The 20,019-nt window shown below is 38.4% G+C and overlaps 1 protein-coding gene across 2 annotated transcripts in view; it reads left to right on the top strand.

Annotated features, from left to right (window-relative positions):
- The window catches only part of LOC113116636 (polypeptide N-acetylgalactosaminyltransferase 1), a 90,573-nt gene that overhangs the window by 68,379 nt on the left and 2,175 nt on the right, over positions 1–20,019 (top strand). For both annotated transcript variants that reach the window (XM_026284892.1, XM_026284893.1), the window contains 7 exons: positions 8,246–8,453; positions 9,679–9,849; positions 11,919–12,036; positions 12,161–12,341; positions 14,280–14,419; positions 15,447–15,545; positions 15,648–15,782. In XM_026284892.1, the coding sequence (XP_026140677.1) occupies positions 8,246–8,453; positions 9,679–9,849; positions 11,919–12,036; positions 12,161–12,341; positions 14,280–14,419; positions 15,447–15,545; positions 15,648–15,782 (1,052 nt within the window). The remainder of the gene's footprint in view (positions 1–8,245; positions 8,454–9,678; positions 9,850–11,918; positions 12,037–12,160; positions 12,342–14,279; positions 14,420–15,446; positions 15,546–15,647; positions 15,783–20,019) is intronic.

Raw genomic sequence — 20,019 nt, 5'->3', positions numbered from 1 at the left:
CTGTGTGTATTCTGTGTGCAGTGAAAGGGAACAGAACACAGGAGGAAAAAGATGGCCGGTGACCTTGTTGCGTATTAACGTCAATGATAAAATGTGATTTACGCACTGGAAATCGAGCGTGTTTGTTAAGACAGATTTATACAGATAGAGTGTGTGTGTGTGTGTGTATGTGTGTGTTCAGCCTGACGTCTCTGGCTAGCTCTATTGTGTGTCTGCTGTTGTGTGGGTTTGCAGCTCTAGTGTCTTTGTCGTTATCTGCTGCACTAACCTATAATTTGGCTAGATTATGGGATTAGTGGATTAGTAGGTGTAATGAATACATACCTGGAATTATATTATCATTAGCCCACACACACTCTCACATATACAGTACAGTCATGATAAAAGTGGGGGTCCTATGATACAGGGGGGTCCCAATATCTATTTTTAGCATAGAGACCCACTATACATATCAGTAATGCGCGGGTCAATGTATAAACAACCCGCACCCGACCGATGTTTTCAACTAACCCGCCCGAAACTTGGACCGCAAAAAAAGAAAAAGAAAATATTGTACCCAACCCGCTTCCTGACCCGGATTTCTTAAAAGTAGTAAATGCGTCGCCCCTTTATATTAATTGAATTAACGTTACTTAAATAGACTATAGCCTACAGCATAATAAGCGTTATGGCTGCACACGTAAGGCTTGCCACAAAGAACCGGTTAAAGTAATGATTATGAATATGTTTAAATTAGCAAGGACTCATTTAATTGTTTAGTAAGAAACTGGTGTTTTCTGTGTCGCTGTAAAGATGAAGTTGACGATGCGGACTCGCCATGAACACCAGAGAGAAATGCACATTTCATATGGATTACATATTCAGCGAGTAGCCTATTTATTTTGGTTTGAATATGTTCCTTTAAAAGTAGACATTTCAAGCTTTCTGTAATATATTACCTTTATTTCTTTTTAAACCCACCGACTAAAAGATTAAGACACTACCTGACCCAAAATATCACATAAAGTTTCTAAAGCTTTTTTCTTAGCTATTTCAGAATCAGGAAAAATGACTGGGGCTAACTTACTGCAGTCGGTAGAGCGATATGAATGTGTGTGATGTACGGCATGATAAACGCTCGTCACTTCTGCTGCCCAAACTTTGTCAGCCTGTGGGTCATTTGGTTTATTGTAAAACGATTGAACTGATTCGCATGTTTCTTGATGATGTGCTTTTTTCTGTGGAACTCATTTTCTGTGGAACTCACATGCACCATGTCGCTTCATGTCCCACTGAAAAACTGCTTTTGCATAAAATGCAACAGTTTGATTGACGTACAACTTAGCCTATCAACTAACGCTTTTATTGCTCTCCTCATAACTATTGGACCTAGCTTACAGTACGCCTATGGACGTATCGTGTATTTATTAGGCAGGGTCGAATGAAAAAGCTGGACAGATGCTCAATTTTGAATGAGGCGGGACAAAGGGTAAAATTGCTGTACAGTACAACAAAGTGGGACAGGTGGCCACTCTATTCGCACCAGTTATTCAGCCAATAAAGTGTACGCCTATGTATTTCTCAATTGTGTCTAGTACTATATAAATTACAATGGTATTTCAAACGACCCGACCGACCGCAACCCGAATATCAGACTTTGGATAACCGCAGGCACCTGCTCATTTCGGATCAACCTGCGCATCACTGATACATATCCCATATTGATTATCAGCCAAAATAAGGTTTTCTTTTCTTTCTTCTTTTTCAATTGATTTTGGATACAAATTGGCTGATATTGGAAATTTAATTGTACATGCTCTTATATCTGCGATTTATCAGTTTTTGGCCACAATATGAATCTGAAGATTTATTGCCTTGCTTGAATTGGCCAGAGCTTTTAGAACCTGTCGAGAGCTATTAAATAATTGCGATAACAAAGATTTGTTATTTTTCTAGCTCTCTTATATACTATGCATCTGATTCGCTGTGGTTTAACTTGATTAACGTTTAAATGATATATACATTAGTCTATTGAGTCTAACACCTTACTCTAAAACTCATTAAAATGTCAAAATGACTCATTTTAAATTATAAATCAAATTATCGTATGCATTTCTCCTGCTCTGCAGTGAATCCTGGGAAATCTGATTTAGCTGGTGTCGTACTTATTAGTGTAATTATTCAATACAGATGTTGACAGACCTATGCTTGATTCTACATGCATTTTTTTCCCTTAGCCCTGAATCATTTTCTCGATCACTGCACTGCCGAAGCCTCTCCCCTCGTATTGATGTGAGTGTCGAGGCAGTGACACCACCAAAAACACTGAACTTTTATCATAATATATTGAAACAAAGACAGTGAATGATAATGATGATATCCAGCATTTTTTTTCATATTTAGTGGTAGAATGCCATGAAGCAACAAAAAAAACCAAAAAAGTTAAAAAAGAAACTGACAATAAAATGATGTTCTCGTTAACAAGGTTCGGGAGGAGCGCGTCAAATACTTTGCCTAATCAACACAGGTGGACCACAATCTAGTAGTCAATCCCACAGCATCCCTCCTCCATCCCATCTCCTCACTTCGAGTTCACATTATAATTAGACTGGGAGGTCTCGAGCTCGGAGCCCTTCCCCGGACAGCACGCCAAATACGGATACCATACCTCAGCTAATTATATGTAAGCGTGAACTCGTGAATTGTGAATTCATCTGTCTACATGATTACATGTTACAATTAATTTGTTTATCCTAAATCTAATTGTTTTTAGCAAAGCATGTTTTTAAGAATACACAAACTGAATTAATATAATTATTGTATGGAGGGGCATCCAAAACAAAACAGTTGTGAAAAGGCTAAAGTTCACCCAAAAAGTACTCAACCTCGTGTTGTTTTAAATCTGTATTACTTTGTGAACCACAAAAGAAGGTATTTTAAAGAATGCTGAGTCAGTGTCAGTGAGGACTTAAGCAATATTGGACCTTCACTGTATGTGACATTTTTCAAAATAACTACTCATGTTTCATATAAAAAAGACTGTCTTGAACTTTTTAATGACCCTGTTGAGAAGTAAGTGATTATTGAATTTACTTTAATCTTAAAACATGAAAATATATCTTTAGATTTACTTAATATTGCTGCAGTCTAGACCAATTTGATCTTTTAAAGGGACACTTCACTCAGATTCTTGTAGGCTGTGTTGAGGGAGCCACCAAGATTTACGCTACTGAATCTGAGTGACACGAGAGGTCAGGGGTGTTTCAGCTGACTGCAGAAATGTGTCCGGTGGGTTTTTCACTGGCATTGGTCTCTTGGAGTGCTCTGACCTCTACGTGACTCTGTTGCCCTCCGGCTTCATTGCAATGGCTGCTGAAAGCCCTGCACGAGTGCTGCATGTGACCCGGCTTGGGGTGTACAGCTCCAAGGTGAACATTCACTCACAAACAAACGAAACGAAATGGCTGACAGCACTGTGATGTGATGACGCAAACACACATGCAAAAACTAAAACGACCGCATACATCAAACTCTGTTAGGACACTTGCTGTTACTGTTTAAATAGGATGAAAAGAGGAGGATGTAACAAGAAAAGCTAAGTAATGAAAAAATGGCAAAATATTAAATGGGAAATAAAATGTATAACCTCTGGGAGACTTTAAATAAATATTTAGGTCTAAGGGGTTTAGTTGACTAAAATCTTTGGGAATCCCTGCTCTAGTCTATTACAATATGAATAGCTTATTTAACATATTCATAAAACTGACTTGTTCTGTTTTATATCAGTGAATATCTGCTCACTTCAAACCTTCATTCATTGGAAACGCTGACCTTACAGTTTCAGAGGAGCACTATTTATCTGAAGGACACTAGAGAAAAAACTTTATCTCCCTTTGTGTGTTTTTTCCCACTCTATTGATTCTCTTTCTCTCAAGGTTTCTCTTTGTATTTCGTATGTCCTTTGTTATTAGATATTCTAATGGAAGGTAAATAGTGAATGTAAGTTCTAGATCTATCTTTTCCTCATTATAGATTTCATGGGTGCGTGTCTGCCTTGTATGAGTTCTTGTACTATTTTTGTAAGCGAGCTCATATTGCATCTGTGTTGTTGACTACAGGAAGTTGAGTACACTACTATTAGTTTTTGTCTACGCAGCAGCGTGGTTTTGACAATGTGATTTTGTTACTGTGCTGTAAGGCTTTCCTAATTTAATCGATTATTTAAAATGTATTGTTTTGCCAATATTAAATTTTTTAGAAATCGAGGAATCGTGATTTTTGAATAGGAATATTACAAAATGTTAGAATTAGACACTTTAACAATATGCTGGTGATAACAGTAAAGAGAAAAGAACGATCCAACCACATGTAGACACACGTGATTAACCGTTCGCGTGTGATGCGCTCTATGAAGGACAATACATTTAGCACTAGGCATCACTCACACAGCACTTTTGACAAAAATGCGACACGGGCAGTGGAATTGGTAAAACATGCAAGAAGATAGAAATGAACTTCTTTTAACTTGAGTGCTGTGTTTTTAGAAAGCCGTTTCATGCATAAGATGCTGCAAGAGATGCGAGCGAAACGGTGAAAGTGACATACAGCCAAGCATGGTGACCCATACTAGGAAATCGTGCTCTGCTTTTAACCCATCCAAAGTGCACACACACAGCAGTGAACACACACACCGTGAACACACTCCCAGAGCAGTGGGCAGCCATTTATGCTGCGACGCCTGGGGAGCAGTTGGGGGTTTGGTGCTGGTATTGAGGGTGGAGAGAGTGCTGTACATTCACTCACCCCACCTACAATTCCTGCCAGCCCGAGACTCAAACTCACAACCCTTCGATTGCGAGTCCGACTCTCTAACCATTAGGCCACGACTTCCCCAACAGTCAAACACATCCATGTTTACACAGAAAAAACAATGGAAAAACAGCGCAATCTAATAAAAAACATGTAAAGAACTTCTGCTGTATGTCTGATATTTTATGTTTGCATCATGGTGACAGTCTGAAAGCTGTTGTTATTAATAACTATAAAACTTCAGTAATTTTGAATTTGAATTACCTTGACTTTTCAGGGTTTTTTTTTTAATTGTCCTTGTATTATTTCTAAACCAATAATATGCATAAGAAAAGTTTGTTCAATATGTAGCTGTAGTGTTTGCATCTTTTCTGCAAAGATATTTAACAAGTGATTTGTTTACATTTACATAATGTCGACAACTTCATGTGTGCTGCACTTGGAATAGAATTTTCTTTAACTAGAAAAAGTTACTTGAATCACGTTGTAGTTACATTCTCAAGTTGACTAAAATCAAATTTTTTTTGCAAAATCACCCATGTATTTTCGGTAGGGTATGTGTTAGTGTTGGGAGATATAGTCATTTTTCAAATCATCATATCGTCAGCCGGTGAGATAGATGATACACGATATTATCGTGCATGGGTGGAGCAAGAGAGAGAGACTCTTTGTTCTTGTCATAGCATAACTTTGGTGTTTTAAAACACGCAGGTGTGCGAGAGAGAGTCTATGAAATCACCAATAATCAAAAAAAAACAAAAACTTAAAAACATACTGATAAACTAACGTTAAATATAAATTTAATTAAATTAAATTAAAATGTTTAATTTACGTTAAATATAAAAATAAATATATATAGTTGGACGCAACTGTCATATCGCGCATCTTGTAACTAATTTGCCGCATCTGCACACAATAACATCGTCTATCGGCACAACCCTTGTATGTGTATGTTTAGTGTGCTAGTGTGTGCGGGTCAAGTTTTGCCTACGCTGTGTGGACCAAATGTCCATACAATGAAGATAAAACTCAAAAATCACGTAATCTGTGTGAACCACACAAACATCCTCAAACATTTACTCACCCTGATGTCATTCCAAACCAAAGACATTTTTGAAGAACTGTTCATTCAACTGTTTTTGTCCAACCAAGTGGAAAGTCAGTGTGATGAATAGTTTCTGGACCTCAAGAAGTCCCATTTATCATTGCTCATCAAATTGTTCATGGTCAGAATCAAGCAATTTCAGTTGTATTCTGTTCAGTCTGAAATTTAGATTTAGCATCAGCTTCAAGTCAAATTTGTAGTGTTTACCAACAGAAAGCAGTGCGGTTTGAAATTGACTCCATAATATATTGCTGCACTATTATTTTGTGTTTCACAGAAGAAAGAAATCCAAACAGGTTTGAAGCGACAGGACAATGAATAAATAATGACAGATTTTTGGGTGAACTGTGGCTTTAATATCAGAGGTAAGGGATGGAAAGCATTACATAAGTCCTGCCATGACAGAAAAAGCGCCGCTGGAGTAACTGTAGCCACATCAGAATTTAGTCTGTAGGTGAGAGACTGCAGAGACTTTGCCAGAGTGTTCATCCAAGAGTGCTTTGAAGCTTCATTGAAGCCTGTGGTGTGCACACACACACACACACAAACACACACTCCTGTCTAACCACTGCAACATTTTGACAGATGCAAAAAAGACACATGGATGTCTTCTTTTCTCACTCTGTCAGGCACACGCACACATGCACCAGTTGGGTCGGTAATAGACTGACTGCGCAGGTCACGTCCTGCATAAGAATAGCTGCCAGCCCCCCTCCTCCCTCATCTGTGCTAATCTGTTTCTCCTGTGGAGAGATAAAGACCCAAATTCTTCCTCTCATCTTCTTGCCACTCAATTTTGTCCTCTAATGATGTCCTCTCTCGTTCTCCTTCTCTCTCTTTCCACCCACTCTCTCTTCCTCCGCTTTATTTCCACTTAAACGACTAGAGGAACAAGGCAGGATATTGATTTACGTGTGCATAGATTTACTCACATGTGTGCAGAGAGCGATGAGTGTTCATTTGAGTGGAGCATCCATTTGACTTGTTTGATACAACATGTAATGGAGTTTGCAATGCATTTAATTTACATAATGTGACACATTTGCACCTTAAAGTGGGAAATCTTGCAGGATGGAACTTAGATGTTGTCAGGTTGTCTGCATGTGTGAAGCAGTTAAAAAGAAGGATCACCAGGTAATGACATGGAAACAGAAAAAGGAGCGTTTTCTTTCCCGGCTGAATGTGAAACGGTTTCTGTTTCTGGAGAGTTTTAGGGGGGCCGCTGCCATGAGAAATCCCTGCTGCTCCTGCTGTCTTTGTAGTTCAGAGCGTTCTGTTCTGTTCCACATATCACACCTCGAATAAAGCATGAGAGAGCAGATAAAAACCTTCTGTGAGACTGTATTGCACAGACGTGTGCTCCTGTCAGGTCTCTTAAAGGCTTGTGATTGGATCTGTGGATGTGTGTTTGCCATACATAGATTTCTTTGGACAGATTTGGACCAGTTTACAGATTTTATTTGGTGCTTTTGTTTAAGTAATCTCTAAAACTAACATGACATTTCTCTCATTCTACTCATCAGCAGATTTGATTATTGTGTTGGACAACAGAAGGCCTTTGAGTCAAAAAGGATAAGAACCAGTGAAAATACATGTTCCATCTTAACCATAAATGTAACTGTAAATGATTGTTGACTTATCACAGGTCTTCTTCTTTGTTGTTTCCCAGTTTCAGTCTGTTCCCGAACACCGTTTGAATAATCTTGTCAGGCCATTCAGTGGCTTTGAACTGGCTTATTTGATCGAAACAGACAGCGTTGGTATCCCACGGCAGTCACTTTAGATCCCTATTTAACGATGGCTGCTGTAGCTGAAGATGTTGTAACACATGATCTGTGTTAAAGCGTTGGAGTCATTGGCAGCGTGAACCAAGCCGCCCACAGCAGATGTTGATGTAGAGCAGTACTTGATTAAAATTATTAAAGAAAGGTTTCCTGTACATCGGCAAGACAGAGAACATGCCTCCTTACACACCTTTTTGGGTAATAATCATTATATTCCAAAAGCCTCACTTGAGCTCCACGCTGTGCAAAAAATTGTTGCTGGCAGCCACATAAAAAATACAATTTTAACGGCAAAATAAACCATCAGCTGGTTGGAGGCATTGATAGACTATTGAATAAATGATCATGCAGTTAGACAGAGGTAATAAGCAAAGCAGTAATAAATGTTCATATGCTCCACCCAGATTTTCAGAATGTGCCTTGGCTAAAATATGCATTGTGGTTTTTCTTTGCATCTAGAGAGGTTTATCCTATGATGGCTATTGAGCGAAGATATGATTTTGATCTATGTAATCTCTGTATATGTGAAGCAAGTGTATAATTGTTTGTTACCTTTGTGTGCACGTAGACTTCTTGAAGAGGCAGTTGGAGCAGTACGTGCGGAAGCTGGAGGTTCCTGTCAGGGTGGTACGGATGGAGCAGCGCTCGGGCCTGATTCGTGCTCGTTTGAAGGGGGCGTCTCTCTCCACAGGTCAGGTGATAACCTTCCTGGACGCCCACTGTGAATGCACCACCGGCTGGCTAGAGCCTCTGCTCGCTCGCATCAAGCTTGACAAGTAAGTACTACTACTTTTAAGCTGCAACACTTTGAAAATTTCAACATTGTAACCCTACAATCCAAAGCTGACTTTTCTCCCCTAGTATGCACTAATGGATATGTGATGGAATAGTATGTGGGATCTATTTCTGTGAATAAAATTGTGAAAATTAGATTTTAAGGCTAATTACTAGTAAAATAATTAAAATAATTATTAAAATATGATATTAATGGTTGAATCGAATAATAAGTAAAGACAAAAACTGCTCACAAACTGTGTGTATGCATTAAGTAGGAGGATAAATCTCTAAAGACACAACAGTTAACATCTATCTGTGTGTGTGTTGGTCTGCACCAATGGAACACAAACCAGATGTGATGTTTTTCAGTCTGGTGTCTCTTCAAAACCCAGGGTGCATGTTTGAAAATACAATAGACTGACTAATATTTCGCTCACGAAAGTATTTATTTGCGATGTTGCAAGATTTTATTCTATTTTTTCAGATTTAGTGTTAGTAGTTGGGAAATGGCGTTCCACTCGTGGTTTGATAGCTCACACAAACATGTGGTCACAAACCCAAAAAGTTTTTTACACCCAGCACATGCCTTTCATTTCATTTCTGCAATTTGTGGTGGAACATAAAAACAAACTAGTCATTTTCGCCCTTTTGGCATGTTGGTTTGCAGAGAGCGGAGCGATCAATAGCTTTTAGAGGTTTTTTTCCCAGGCCTTTATTACATTTTTGTAGTTGGGTTTCACCTTAGGCTGCATTTGTGTCTGAAATGGAGTATAGTAACATGAACTCACTTTTATCTGGTTTTGATTCTTTGAAGATATATGCGGAGTATTTCTTCCCTCTTCTAAACATGCACACATGCACATGCTGATTCTCTGTGTTGTCTTGCCTCGGGCGGCCTGTTGGGGCATCATTAGCAGATGAAGCTTCAGTCTGCTGAATTTAGGAAAGGAAAGTGTGCCTGCAGTGCCACGATCAATCCTCATCGCCTGGGTTAGCATCACAGTGGGCTGCTTGGCGCTGATTGATGACACAAGTTTAGCGAGACGTCCCCTCTGATTTGTGTCTGCATCTGTTTGAGTAAAGAGAGGTGTGTCTGAGCGAATGCCAGCTGAATTCAGAATAAAAAAGGGACATTCTGTGGCGGACAAAACTCAATCTTTCAGGTAGATGAGGTCAAAGCAGTAAAAGTGTATTGCTAATATCACTTGTGTGTGTATTTCACAGGAGAACTGTAGTGTGCCCCATTATTGATGTGATCAGCGATGACACGTTTGAGTACATGGCAGGCTCTGATATGACATATGGTGGCTTCAACTGGAAGCTGAACTTCCGCTGGTATCCGGTTCCACAGAGAGAGATGGATCGCAGAAAAGGAGACAGAACGCTCCCTGTCAGGTAACAAACTGAAATGCTTATAATGCAGTTAGACAAGTGAATAACGATTGAATAGCTGTGATAAACCTTACCATGTCCAATCAAAGACCAAGGTCCGTAGTAGAATCAACTACCGTACTAGTCTTAAAGAGATAGTTCACCTAAAAATGTTGTTTAAGTTATGTTTACTCACCCTGGCTTTTATGTTTTCCATGAAACGAAAAGGAAAATAAGGACAAATACTCAAGAAAGCACCATAAAAGTAGTCTACAAAACTTGTGTTAAATGATGACAAAGCCATGTATATTGTAACAATAAAATGCTATTTCAAATAAATGCTGTTATTTTTTTATTTTATTTAGTTTTTTATTTGTTTGGTTTCGACAAAAACATTAAAGGGATAGTTCACCCAAAAATGAAAATTCTGTCATTAGTTACTCACCATTATGTTGTTCCAAACTTGTACGACTTTCGTTCTTCACAAATGAAGATATTTTGGATGAAATCTGAGAGCTTTCTGGCCCTGCATAGATAGCAATGAAACTACCATGTTCAAAGCCCAGAAAGGCAGTAATGACATCGTTATAATAGTCCGTGTGACATCAGTGGTTCAACCTTAATTTTACGAAGCTTCAAGAATACTTTTGCGCACAAAGAAAATAAAACATTTCTTCTCTTCCATGTCAGTCTACGACACTGGTTCACAAAAGTACCACAATGCAGTTGCATTGTCTATGAAGGGTCAGAAAGCTCTCGCATTTCATCAAAAATATGGTTTGGAACGACATGAGGGTGAGAAATTAATGATAGAATTTTCATTTTTGGGTGAAGTCGCAAAGTTGATATCACACACAAAGTCACAGGAATAAATTACAGTTTAAAATACATTAAAATAGCAGATGTATATTTTAAGCTAATACTATTTCATAATATTATTGTTCTGTTTTGGATCAAATAAATGCAGCCTTGCTGAGCATAAGAGACTATTGCATTGAAAATATAATCTCCTTTTTCAGACTGTGTCAGCAATGTTCTACTACTGTTATAAATGTACCTTTGTCCTTCATTAAGTATTACTGTTCTAAATCTTTATTGTCATATATATTCGTTTTCCACATTTTTGAACAAAGTAGTCTAATAGCCACTGTGTGTACAGTACATTAGTATTCCATTTCGACAACATCTTTTTTTCAGATGACTTATTTTTCTACCTTTTTGAGGCCTTTTAATGTAAGAGGTAGGAATGTAAACAGTAAGTGAATAATTGTAGAAATGTCACAAGCCAGATTTGAACTCAAATTGCCAGCGTGAGTGCCACGACACAATTAATCACAGAGTATGTGTGTTAAACAGTCGGCAATGACTCCAATTTGTAAGGGCCTTTTAAATGTAAATTCAACACTGTTTTTTTTTTTCCTTTCTAAAAGGTATTTTACATGCAACTTAAAGCGGCGAAATATATAAAAGTGTTTCTCCAGCCCTGCAGCTAAACTCTGCAGTTAACACAAAGACGAGGGGAGATTTAATCCACACCAGCACTTTGCCGAGAGGAGAGTATGTTTACCTGCTCACCTCATAACCACAGGAACAGAGTAACTCTTAGCCTTCTACTGCTTGATTTCTTCACACGTTGTTTTTTATCCGAACACTCTGACGCCAATCCGCTCTCTGATTTTGTATTTTTTCACCTCACGACCCCTCGTTTTCGTCGTCTCCTTTTTTGGTTCTCTGCATGAAAACAGCTTCAGAGCATAACAACAACAGGTTGTAACTTGACGAAAACATGACTGTGAATGAGACGTGCTGCAGGGGATGGATGGAAGGAAAACAGGAAAGAACAGAGAGCGCCTGCTGAGGGAAATGGACGAACACAAGTGAAAGATATTTAAAGAAGGATATGTTGTTGCCAAAATAGGCGCATGTAAACATGTCATTTCTACTGAAGATCTCATTCCCTAACGGCCTTGTTTGTAACAGAGCGAACAGGAGAAGAAGAGCGGCTTTAATAAGATATGATCATTCCCCTGAAGGGCTTGTTTTGCAATTAAGCTCTGTTTGTAATTTTTTATTTTTTCTGCATCGTCTCTCAGGACCCCCACTATGGCAGGTGGTCTTTTCTCCATAGACAGAGACTATTTCCAGGAGATTGGCACATATGATGCAGGCATGGACATTTGGGGAGGAGAGAACCTGGAGATCTCCTTCAGGGTCAGTCTCATTGCTGATATTGTAATATTCAACCGCCACAAGTCCACTTGTGCATATATGATGCATATAAAGTTATTGATGAATTGTCATACTCTGAGAACTAATATTTGTCCTTGTTTGTCAGATTTGGCAATGCGGGGGGACGCTTGAGATCGTCACGTGTTCTCACGTCGGTCACGTGTTCCGTAAGGCAACGCCGTACACGTTCCCGGGTGGAACTGGGCAGATCATCAACAAAAACAACAGGCGGCTGGCAGAGGTCTGGATGGATGAGTTCAAGAACTTCTTCTATATCATCTCACCTGGTCAGTCACGTTTACATTCTACACCTCATGCACCATCAACAGATACAGAGTTGGAAAATACAGAAACACAAACACAATTTCAAGTACACAACTCATAGTGAAATAGTTAAACAATATAGACATATGGGCATAATATACATTATATTATATATAACATAATACAATATATAATTTACAAAATTTGTTATATGAAAAATAATGTACATGTACAATATATAATACACAACCTGTCAAAATATATTATAATGTTTATACTATTAATTATATTATTAATACAGCAAAAAAGTTATATTTTGAAATATTTTTACTATTTAAAAAAACTGCTTTCTATTTGAATGTACTTTCAAATGTAATTTATTCCTGTGATTTCAAAGTTGAATTATGATCCATCATGAATCATACTAATATTTGATGCTCACAAAACAACATGTTGCTGTTGAAAACTTTAAAATTTTGTTCAGGTTTCTTTGATGAATAGAAAGTCCAGAAGAACAGCATTTATCTGAAATAGAAATCTTTTTAACATTATAAATGTCTTTATCGTCACTTTTTAACAATTTAAAGCATTTTTGCTAAATTAAAGTATAAATTGCTATAACCCATTTTAAGTTTTTAGCCAAAATATATATATATATATTTTTTAAAGTTAAGAATGTAAGATACTTGTTTTATGTTATGAATTGCACTTTGACAATGTTTTGGGAGTCACACATAGTTCAAGAATATAGTAGGACACAACACTGCCAGATTCTGAAATGACATTTCCTTATCTTGTGTCTCAGTCGCGTCTCTTTGCCTTTCTCTGTCTTGGTGTGTTTCTGCGACTGTCTGTCTCTTTAATGGGGTGTGTGTGTGTATTATCAGCGCTCCTGGGCACTCGAGCCGTATTGACTCAGAAGGAGATGTTGGATAATAGATATTAATGTCACTGTCAATAGTGTCTAATGCTGCTCAGAGCTATCTGTGTGACTGTGTGTTTATTGTGTTATTCTTTGCCTCCTCTACACAAATGCCTTTGTATACTCTCTCTTTATTGTTAGGGCTGAAAGGCAAGCATCTGGACAAAAAAACCCTAACCTTCAGTATCAAACTGCTGCCTGTAACTTGTCCTTTAGTATTTGTGCTACAAACATGAATGACACCGCAAGTCATGACGCTTGTGGAGGAGAAGTGTTTTATTACATTTGTAAGCGATTGGGCTTGCAGTGTTTTGTTTGGGGAACAATAAAACAGTTACACTGAAGTAGAGCTCTAAACCAGATACAGCACAGTACACAGTTGTTGTCCTTTGATGAAAATATTCTTTACAAAATAGTTAATGTTTTACTCTCACTATTTTAACATTGATGAAGTTCAAATACAAACCAAATCTTTAAAGATTTGATAAATACTATGCTTTCTACTATACTTTCTCCCTGTTTTATTGTGTTGTTAATAAACTATTACAGTATTTATAAATCTGATTTATAATATTTTAATGATTTTTGTGCATTGATATATTTTAAGTATTAAAGTTTTAGTAATTTTAGTGTGTACTTTCAGGATTTTATTCTATTTAGCTTTATTTGAGTAATGTTAGTATTTCATATTGAACTTATTTAATAGTTCAAATTTTATAGAAGTGCTTTTCTTTAAGTTCTTGTAATATTTGCATCTAATTTCAGCTTTAATTCATTTAACAAAAGTGATTTTAATAGTTTGTTTTAGTTAGCAATAGCAATACTGTTTTACCTTTTCTTTATTATCATTGACAAAATCAAAAAAGTCTTCATTGAAAAACATAACTGGCAGTTATTTTGTTGACAAGATTAATAGTGCCACTTCTAAACCAATCCAAACGTCCCTACAAATGCACTTTAACCACCCACAGCATCCTAGAAAATTGAAATGTTAAAGTTTATTAACAATTTTGCATTCTCATGTGTTTGTTTGTTTCAGGTGTGACGAAAGTGGATTATGGAGACATCTCGTCCAGAACATCCCTGAGACAGAGACTTCAGTGTAAGCCGTTTTCCTGGTACCTAGAAAATGTCTACCCAGACTCCCAGATACCACGCCACTACTACTCGCTGGGAGAGGTCTGTATCTCTCTCTATCTCTCTCTCTCACACACACATGCATGCTGATAGCAAAAGGGAAATTGAACACATTACTGTGTGTGTGTGTATGTATGTTAAAGAAGCGCAGGTGTGAATTAGCAAGGGATGCTTCTTCTCGAGGGGTTGACTGTGTCACAGGAGTTGATTGGGTTTATTTGTGTTCAGGAAATGAGAGACATTTATTCTCTCCTAGTCTGCTCTCCCTCTGTCATCGTCTTGTTTCCTGTTCCGTCTCTCACCCTTTCGTTCCATCTGTCCATCGCTGCCTCTCTCTTTTTCAGACGTTCTTATGAATAAAACATGCGTGTCATCTCCGATGTCTGAAACTCGCTCAGAACGGAGTCTGTCTGCTCTTCTGACTGGTTAAGGCTCTGTCTTACTTGTGGTGTCTATGGTTCATTCCCTTTCGGTCATCGTTGTCTGTCCTCGCCACTGATGGTGACATTGTAAGGTGTAAGGCAGGACACAGACAGAATAATACATGGAGCATATGATGTAAAAATCCCAGGATCGATCTTTCACTCCATGCATATCTTTGTATCTGACTGAAAATGTACAAGTCCACTGCTTCCTGTCATTGCATTCTGCTGTACTTACTCACTCAACTTCATAGTGTGCAACCATTTGAGTGGCCGTGCATTACAATGATTTTAACAGAACTTTTAAAACAGCCAAGTATTAAATCAGCATTTGCATGAAAAATTGGCTAAATATAATAGCAGTGGAGCTGTTAAATGTGTAACTCAGTGTTATGGATGAAAGCATCTAGCTGTCTTTCCCTTCATCTTCTGTCTTTCATCAAGTACACATTTACGTGTGTATGTGTGTGTATGTGTGTTTGATTGGCACAGTTGTCTCTTAGTTCATCGATACTCCCCCCTGGTGTGCGATAAGCTTTGGGTAATTAACCGTGTTGGACACTCAGACAGAGACGTGACTGTGTTTATTCATGCAGGAGAGCTGCTTGAGTGTGTCTAATCTATTTGTGTGATCTGTCCGATTGCAGATCCGTAATGTGGAGACTAACCAATGTCTGGATAATATGGCCAGGAAAGAGAATGAAAAAGTGGGCATTTTCAACTGCCATGGCATGGGCGGAAACCAGGTCTTCTTTCTCACTTTTAAAACACAAACTTGGTCAGAGTATTCATGTTGATGCTTGACATACGTATGACACTGATGTATTGTGATCTTTTTGCCCAATCAGGTTTTCTCGTACACAGCCAATAAAGAGATCCGAACTGATGACCTCTGTTTGGATGTGTCCAAACTCAACGGTCCGGTTATGATGCTCAAGTGCCATCACTTGAAAGGCAACCAGCTCTGGGAATATGACCCTGTGGTACGTGTATAAATGTGAAACAGATCACAAAATCTCATTTACAGTAATGCCTTTACTGTTCTATTGGGGAAGGGCATTACACCAGAATAAATGTTAAAATAGACATGTTAAAAGACCAGAAATGCAAGCTAATATTTTCTGTGTAAGGTACATCCAAAGTTACATGCTACTGGAGGACTACCTTCCTGCAGATTTCAATTTCAACCCTGCTCCAACATTCTAGCCAAGTAATCCTGAAGATCTTAATTGGTTGGTTGGCTCGTCCAGGTTCAGTTGATTAGGATTTGAGTTAAATTCTGCAGGATTGTGGTCCCCGGAGAGTAGGGTTGGTAACCCCTGGTAAAAAGCCTTTTTCTTGATATGCATAAAGATACCTTAAAGGACTAATTTAGACAACGTTACAATTGAAATACACATTTTTGTATAGATTGTACAGATAAAAATAATGTGTTTTAACTCATTTAAAAGCTTATCATTTTAATCTGACTTCCATGGCAAGTCAAATATTGTAAATATTTGTTTTTACAAACTGACAAGTGAAAATTGTTGCTTGTGGTAATTAAGAACATGCCCCAGATGTTGTTGTTAGAGCTTAATTTGTTTTGAATCCAGAATACTCCCTGAACATGTTATCCAGGACAAGCCCCGAATTCAATTCAGTTCAATTCAATTCAGCTTCAGTTTAGCTCCAGCCTGTTTCAGCACACCCCCCCTAGATGTTTCTTGTAATCCTGAAGACCTTGATTAGCTGGTTCAGGTTCAGTTGATTAGGATTTGAGCTAAATTCTGCAGGATAGTGGTCCCCGGAGAGTAGGGTTGGCGAACCCTGGTAAAAAGCCTTTTGCTTGATACGCATAAAGATACCTAAAAGGACTGATTTTGACAATGTTACAGTTGAAATACACATTTTGTATAGATTGTACAGAAGAAATAATGTGTTTTAGGGAAAATACATGCTTATGCTTTTAATCTGCTTTTTAATGCCTTCCCCTCGACCTCCGCTGCAAGTCAGATATTGTAAATATTTGTTTTTAGAAATTGACAAGTGAACATTGTTGCTTGTGGAAATTAAGAACATGCCCCAGATGTTGTTGATGGAACGTAATTTGTTTTGAATCCAAATTACTCCCTGAACATGTTTTATCCCGGACGAGCCCCCAATCCAATTCTGTCCAATCCTGCTCCTGGAAGGTTACCTTCCTCCAGCTCTGCTCCTGCACACCTGCCTAGATGTTTCTAGTAATCCTGAATACCTTGATTAGATGCTTAAGAATATGTATAAAGTTTATGATCGGAGTGTCCAATCCTACTCCTGGAGGGTCACTTTCCTACCGAGTTTAGCCCCAACACACCTGCCGGATAGTTTCCTTAATTACCAGGCTCAAGTGTGATTGTTTTCGAGATAGAGCTGATCTCTTTTATTACAATTAAAATTATGAATGAAAATGATCACTTAACGACATCTATGAAGGTGGTGAAACGTGTAAAACTATGTACCAAACAAAAATTTTGCACATTTTGCACCGTTCTCTCATGCATGCATGCATGTATGCACATGTGCTTTTGAATCTTGATTTTGACCTCGAGGGTCTCAGTGGCCTCATATATGTCATATTACATCAAAAACAGCCAGCTAACCCTTTAAAGCTGTCTGTCTGCAGGGTGCACACTCATCCTTCTCTTGTAATGTATGTGCATGGCTTCTCTTATAAACACTGTTGAAGGGATGCTAGTTTAGTAAGATTAAATCACCTCTCTGTCAATCTTAAAAGTACATCACAACGCACTTTCAGGCCTGAGGAGAGAGAATTAGCCAAGGGGAGGAAAGAGGAAGATTGCTTTTTGCAATCCTCTGCTGTTGGCTTAAAGAGATGCCTGTTACTCCAAAGCCTCCTCCTCCTCCTCCCCCTTCTCGCCCCAGATTCAAAGCCGCCACCAAGCTGGCCCGGTGCCCGAAGAGACGGAAGGCTGCACAGAATAGAGAACTCTAGCAGAGACTTTCCACTGTCAGATAAAGGTTCTGTTTTTCTCGTGGGGAGAGAGAGAGACAGACAGAGTGGAAGGAAAGGAGATTCACAGTGAGCGCGATCAGGAAATCTCTTGCCAACAAGAGCACCTCTCCTGCATGCATTACCATACATTACCTTTGCCAGCTCATCGACGTGTGCGTGCAGCCTCACACCTTACACTGTGTGTCTTATAGGTTCTACCGCTATCCTAATTGTATCTGTGCAGCTTAATGCTTCTCTCTAGACTGAAACTCTAGAGCACTCAGCTCACCTAAGGCCCATTACACACACTCACACACATGCTCCACTGTAAAGCTATCCCTGTGCATCGACAATTTGTCTCTTCCCTGAAGCGCACGGGTTGTCCAGTCATGCATGTATAGTGTGGAGTGGCATACTGCTTACTATCAGTAATATTATATTACGCTATGAATTCTGAGCACAGGAATACCTGGATGACCTACTACATTTGCCTGAATGAGCAGTATAAATCTAGCTCACAGCATGGGATCCCACAATGCAGTGCGCTCAACTTGAACTTGCTGTTCTATTGTGACAAATTAAGCGTTATATCAGACATGATCTTTAACTCTCCCTTTACGCATTTGAATGGACACCCAAACATTGAGACATTTTTAGAAATTTGGTCTAGAATGCAAAGTAATAGCAATTATAGATCAGATTTTTACCTGCCCTGCCATTTACATTATATTTTATATTTTATAAGTGTAATTCTTTTTATTTCACAAAATGTTAGATTTTCCTTTTCATACAATTTGTAGATTTTTAAGATTCAGTTAATTATTATGTAGATTAAATAAGTTGTTTTTCTATAGAGAATCCATATACATATGAATGCTTTTATTGTCAGTCCTCAGTCTCTCATTCTGAAAAGTGCACATACACACACAAACACACACAAACACACACACACACACACACACGTACATACAATTGTGTTTTTATATGTATATATATGTATATATATATATATATGTGTGTGTATATATATATATATATATATATATATATATATATATATATATATATATATACTTTATACACACACATACACTCACTGGCCATTTATTAGGTACACCTTGCTAGTATCGGGTCGGGCCCCCTTTTGCCTTCAGAACTGCTTTAATTCTTCGTGGCGTAGATTCAACAAGGTGTTGGAAACATACCTCAGACATTTAGCTCCATATTGACATGATAGCATCACACACTTGCTGCAGATTTGTCGGCTGCACATCCATGATGCAAATCTCCCGTTCCACGAAATCCCAAAGCTGCCTTATTGGATTGAGATCTGGTGACTGTGGAGGCCATTTGAGTAAAGTGAACTCATTGTCACGTTCAAGAAACCAGTCTGAGATGATTTGAGCTTTGTGACATGGTGCATTATTCTGCTGGAAGTAACAATCAGAAGATGGGTACAGTGTAGTCAGAAACAATACTCGGGTAGGCTGTGGTGTTTAAAAGATTAGTACCAGCTCAAATGGTACTAAGGGGCCCAAAGTGAGCCAAGAAAATATCCCCCACACCATTACACCAGCAGCCTTAACCATTGAGACAAGGCAGGATGGATCCATGCTTTCATGTTCTTTACGCCAAATTTGGACCCTTCCATCTGAATGTTGCAGCAGAAATCGAGACTCATCAGACCAGGCAACATTTTTCCATTCTTAAAATGTCTAATTTTGGTGATCCTGTGTGAATTATAGCCTCCATTTCCTGTTCCCATCTGCTTCAGGGTTCGACGTGTTGTGTGTTCAGAGATGGTATTCTACATAGCTTTGTTGTAACGAGTGGTTATTTGAGTTACTGTTGCTTTTCTATCATCTCTAATCAGTCTTCCCATTCTCCTCTGACCTCTGACATCAACAAGGCATTTTTGTCCACACAACTGGAAATTTTCTCTTTTTCAGGCCATTCTCTGTAAACCCTAGAGATGGTCCCAGTAGATCAGCAGTTTCTGAAATACTCAGACCAGCCCGTCTAGCACCAACAACCATTCCATATTCAAAGTCACTTAAATCCCCTTTCTTAGTTCTCAGTAATTATACAGTAGAGTACGTAATTCAACAAATGTGACATTTTGACAACTACTGGGTGATGATAATTGGATGCCATTTGTGGAACTTAACATAAAGCATAGTGAGATCAATGTGCATTATATAGCAATATATAGCAACAATTCTGTTCTAAACATAAGTGGTGTTTTT

The sequence above is a fragment of the Carassius auratus genome, chromosome 16 (assembly GCF_003368295.1).
Source record: "Carassius auratus strain Wakin chromosome 16, ASM336829v1, whole genome shotgun sequence".
Taxonomy (NCBI): domain Eukaryota; kingdom Metazoa; phylum Chordata; class Actinopteri; order Cypriniformes; family Cyprinidae; genus Carassius; species Carassius auratus.
Note: the sequence above shows the minus strand (reverse complement) of the source record. Positions and strands in the feature narration are given on the sequence as shown.